At 47.6% G+C, this 5,000-nt stretch overlaps 1 protein-coding gene across 3 annotated transcripts in view; it reads right to left on the bottom strand.

Annotated features, from left to right (window-relative positions):
* The window catches only part of LOC138632673 (calcium-transporting ATPase type 2C member 1-like), a 10,675-nt gene that overhangs the window by 782 nt on the left and 4,893 nt on the right, over window positions 1-5,000 (bottom strand). For all 3 annotated transcript variants that reach the window (XM_069718427.1, XM_069718429.1, XM_069718428.1), the window contains exons 2-5: window positions 2,677-2,781; window positions 2,307-2,423; window positions 1,503-1,592; window positions 282-317 (exon numbers count right to left, since the gene is read on the bottom strand). In XM_069718427.1, the coding sequence (XP_069574528.1) occupies window positions 282-317; window positions 1,503-1,592; window positions 2,307-2,423; window positions 2,677-2,781 (348 nt within the window). The remainder of the gene's footprint in view (window positions 1-281; window positions 318-1,502; window positions 1,593-2,306; window positions 2,424-2,676; window positions 2,782-5,000) is intronic.

Here is a 5,000-nt window from a genome sequence, read left to right as displayed (position 1 = left end):
GAGGACAGAGGTCAAGAGGACAGGGGACAGAGGTCAGGGGTCACAGTACAGAGGTCAGGGGAAAGAGTACAGGGGACAGAGGTCAGAGTACAGGGGACAGAGGTCAGGGGTCAGAGTACAGGGGACAGAGGTCAGGGGTCAGAGTACAGGGGACAGAGGTAAGGGGTCAGAGTACAGGGGACAGAGTACAGAGGTCAGGGATTCATCTGCACAGACACATGTCAACATGTCTAAGATAGAGACTGAAGACAGAGACAGACAACAGGACGAAGAGGACATACCTGGACGAAGGCGACTGTCACCACGATGATGATGGCCTGTTAAAAAACAAAAACATTTAAATTATCAAACAACAATAAATAAACAAACAAACACAGAAACAAAGAGCCTGAATGTACCTCAATGTGAACATTGAACACTGACATTTAATATCTTTATTTTATTCACAAAACAAATTTTAAAAATAGTAAATAAATAAAATACATTTTTCTACTTTTTATAAAAGTTGGAATGATTTTAGTTTTATGATACTTTGGCTTTATTGACAAAATATGAATTATTTTTTCTGATGATAGTTCAGAATTCTTTGTCAATTTTTTTTATTTTATGAAGTACGTTTAAATATTAAAACTTTACAATAATAGTAGTACACACTTAGTAATATAATAACTTTAATAACAAAATATTAATATTTTCTCTTGGAATATTTTGATTGTATTCTCAGAAAAGCGAAATTTTTCACTAACTTTATAAATAAAATAAAGTGTTACAACTTTATTCTTTATTCTGAAAACAGTTCGTCGCTTTTCTCATATTTGACCTTCATAGAATAATATTCAGATTCATTCGTCTTCATCGCTGCTGCAGATCATGTTTCACTTTAATAAACTAAACAAACATCCTGAAGGACGAGAGGACATCCTACACACACACACACACAGAAACACACACACACACACACAGAGAAACACACACACACACACACACACAGACAGAAAGACAAACACGGACACACACACCTAAAACAAACAGAGAGCTCCTCTTCTGTCTCACACCAACAGGCGTGTTGGTTTGGGGGTTTTACGGGGACGTCCACGTGGGACAGTTCCATTGAAACATCTCTGAGGACAGACAGCCTGTCTCCGTCTCCTCTGAACGAGCAGAGAGGAGGAGGCATAGTCTCAGAGCAGGAGCTGCAGGTCTTAGAGTGATGGTGTGTGTGTGTGTGTGTGTGTGTGTGTGTGTGTGTGTGTGTGTGTGTGTGTGTGTGTGTGTGTGTGTGTGTGTGTGTGTGTGTGTGTGTGTGTGTGTGTGTGTGTGTGTGTGTGTGTGTGTGTGTGTGTGTGTGTGTGTGTGTGTGTGTGTTTCTCTGTGTGTGTGTGTTTCTGTGTGTGTGTGTGTGTGTGTGTGTGTGTGTGTGTGTGTGTGTGTGTGTGTGTGTGTGTGTGTGTGTGTGTGTGTGTGTGTGTGTGTGTGTGTGTGTGTGTGTGTGTGTAACGTACCACAGTGATGCTGATGGCGTCGTCAAACTGGTGCATGAGGACGCTGATGACGGCCGACGCCAGCAGCAGCAGGATGAGAGGATCTTTGAACTGCAGAGAGACAAGAGGACGAGTGAGGGACGGAGACAGAGACGGGGACGGAGACATGGTGAGGATGTCCTCACAGAGACAGTAGGACTGAGCGTGTGTGTGGACATGGTGGACGGGTGTCAGTCATCCAGAACAAAGAGTCTCAGACTGAAGCGGGTCAACAGAACCGGATCTATTTTCAGCTACAGCATCCCAATGACCCCGTTTCCACGACAACGACAGGAGCGAGTGGAGCAGAGATTTAACTTGTCCTGTTGAAACCTTTGTTTACCTTCAGTCTCCAGATCAACCTGCACCTGTGTGTGTGTGTGTGTGTGTGTGTGTGTGTGTGTGTGTGTGTGTGTGTGTGTGTGTGTGTGTGTGTGTGTGTGTGTGTGTGTGTGTGTGTGTGTGTGTGTGTGTGTGTTCCAGGATGAGGTGCAGCCTGCAGCAGGATGACATCATCAGTCTTTTGTATGTGCAGGTCAGCTGATGGTGTTATGTAACACGCGTGTGACACGAAAATACTGAAATTAAACCTGGAGGACGGTACGTGATGTACTGGTGTCAGCAGTGGTTCTACAGGTTCTGTCCCCCCGTGGTTCTGCCCCCATCCCTCCCGTGGTTTTGTCCTCTCATGTTTGCTTGAATTTGCGTTGATTTCCTGGAGGACTGATTTCTGAGGACGTGAGATGTTTTTGTTTGAGCGCGGTGCGTTCAGGGACCCTCCGTTACCTGGGCGATGTACTTCCTCCATAGCGGCTCCTCCTCGCTGATATCGAACTCGTTCCAGCCGTGGTAGGCTCTCCTCCGGACCACCTCCTCCTGGGTCAGACCCTGCTGCAGGTCGGCCTGCACACACACACACACACACACACACACACACACACACACACACACACACACACACACACACACACACACACAGACAGATGACTTTATATCTTTATATTTCCATATAAAAAGAGGACATTCATGTGCTTTTATCTTCATTAAAACACATTTTATATTTATCATCGTGTGTGTAACGCTTCACGTTCTCTCTGAGACGTCCGTCTCCGTGGACATGAACGTGGACGTCTCAGTGGACAGCAGCATCACGTACCTGTAGGACACACGCTACTTCATTGACGGGTAGTTCACTGGCTTTTCTGGAGGTTAGTACCGGGACCATGGTCTCATCTTCACTGGAGGGGTGTCTCTGGGAAAGCTGCAACACACAGGACAGGAAGTCAGAGACGGATGGGACACGGAGGACACAAGGAAGAGGAAGGTGGAAGAGGAAGAGGATGATGGCAGCAGGAAACAAAAAGAGGACAACTCAAAAAAACAAAACAAAAAGTCCCAGTGGGAGTTAGAATGAGAACAAAGACGTTGTCTTCGTCTCCAGATGTCTCCAGATGTGTTGTGTCAACTTGTTTACATCATCAGCTGACTGACAACAACAACAAACACCTAGAGGACAACAAACACACTGACGACATGAGGACGTCCCCTCATCACCACCATGTCCCTCCTGTCTGTCCCCACATTAGTGTCAGAGTGAGACATCTGAGATATTTAAGGATCTTTGAAGGACAGAGAAGGTCATTGAACTCATTATATTTAACTAAAAAAAACTAACATTCTAAACAGAACCAGCAGAACCCGGACAGAACCAGTAGAACCCGAAGAAAACCAGCAGAACTCGGAGAGAACCAGCAGAACCCGGAGAAAACCAGCAGAACTCGGAGAGCACCAGCAGAACCCGGAGAGAACCAGCAGAACTCAGAGAGAACCGGCAGAACCCGGACAGAACCAGCAGAACCCGGAGAAAACCAGCAGAACTCGGAGAGCACCAGCAGAACCCGGAGAGAACCAGCAGAACCCGGACAGAACCCGGAGAAAACCAGCAGAACTCGGAGAGCACCAGTAGAACTCGGACAGAACCAGCAGAACCCAGAGAGAACCGTCTCTGTCTCTGGCCTCCGTGACTTCCTGGTATTTCTCATCTACCTTCAATGTTTTCCCAGCATGCAGCAGAGCAGCAGTCCAGCTGCAGCGGTACCGGAGGCAACATCTGGATGCGATGAACAAACAGAGAGTCCAACGGTCCCGGAGGACAGCAGAGACTGAGGTGGACCCACCGGGTTCCTCTGGAGAACCGGAGAACCAGGTTCAGGAAGGACGGATGAAACTGCTTTCATCACTACATTATTATTTAGAGGCGATGAAGGACACAAACAGCTGATCGATCAGGAAAGAAAATAATCCTGAAATAAGTCATCATCAGGAACACTTCCTGTTTACACCAACGGTGAGGACCACATCACAACAACAACAACAACAACAACAACAGGGAGGTTCAGTTTGGACTGTTGATGACATCATCTTGTTGCTCCTCTCACCTGCACACAACCTCGTTAGCATGAGCTCAGAGACAGGTGAGGTCAGGAGAGGAGGAGAGGAGAGGAGAGGAGAGGAGAGGAGAGGAGAGGAGAGGAGAGGAGGGGAGGAGAAGGAGAGGAGAGGAGAAGGAGAAGGAGAGGAGGGAGAGGAGAGGGGAGGGGAGGAGAGAAAGGAGAGGGAGAGGAGAGGAGAGGAGAGGAGAGGAGAGGAGAAGGAGAGGAGGGGAGGAGGAGGAGGAGAGGAGAGGAGAGGAGAGGAGAGGAGAGGAGAGGAGAGGAGAGGAGAGGAGGGGAGGAGAAGGAGAGGAGAGGAGAAGGAGAAGGAGAGGAGGGGAGGAGAGGGGAGGGGAGGGGAGGAGAGAAAGGAGAGGGAGAGGAGAGGAGAGGAGAGGAGAAGGAGAGGAGGAGGAGGAGAGGAGAGGAGAGGAGAGGAGAGGAGAGGAGAGGAGAGGAGGGGAGGAGAAGGAGAGGAGAGGAGAAGGAGAAGGAGAAGGAGAAGGAGAGGAGGGGAGGAGAGGGGAGGGGAGGAGAGAAAGGAGAGGGAGAGGAGAGGAGAGGAGAAGGAGAGGAGGGGAGGAGGAGGAGGAGAGGAAGGAGAGGAGAAGGAGAGGAGAGGGGAGGGGAGGGGGGAGGAGAAGGAGAGGAGAGGAGAGGAGGGGAGGAAGGAGAGGGGAGGGGGAGAAGGAGAAGGAGAGGGGAGGGGAGGAGGAGAGGAGAGGAGAGGAGAAGGAGAAGGAGAAGGAGAAGGAGAGGAGAGGAGAGGAGAGGAGAAGAGAGGAGAGGAGGTGGGGAAGGAGAAGGAGAGGAGAGGAGAAGGAGAGGAGAAGGAGAGGAGAAGGAGAGGAGAGGGGAGTAGAGGAGAGGAGAGGGGAGTAGAGGAGAGGAGAGGAGAAGATTTTTTTTTTTTTTTTTTTTTTTTTTTTTTTTTTTTTTTTTTTTTTTTTTTTTTTTTTTTTTTTTTTTTTTTTTTTTTTTTTTTTTTTTTTTTTTTTTTTTTTTTTTTTTTTTTTTTTTTTTTTTTTTTTTTTTTTTTTTTTTTTTT

This window comes from Brachyistius frenatus, unplaced genomic scaffold, assembly GCF_029030835.1.
Source record: "Brachyistius frenatus isolate BFR_SWC_R1_liver_20210118 unplaced genomic scaffold, ASM2903083v1 Contig_191, whole genome shotgun sequence".
Taxonomy (NCBI): domain Eukaryota; kingdom Metazoa; phylum Chordata; class Actinopteri; family Embiotocidae; genus Brachyistius; species Brachyistius frenatus.
Note: the sequence above shows the minus strand (reverse complement) of the source record. Positions and strands in the feature narration are given on the sequence as shown.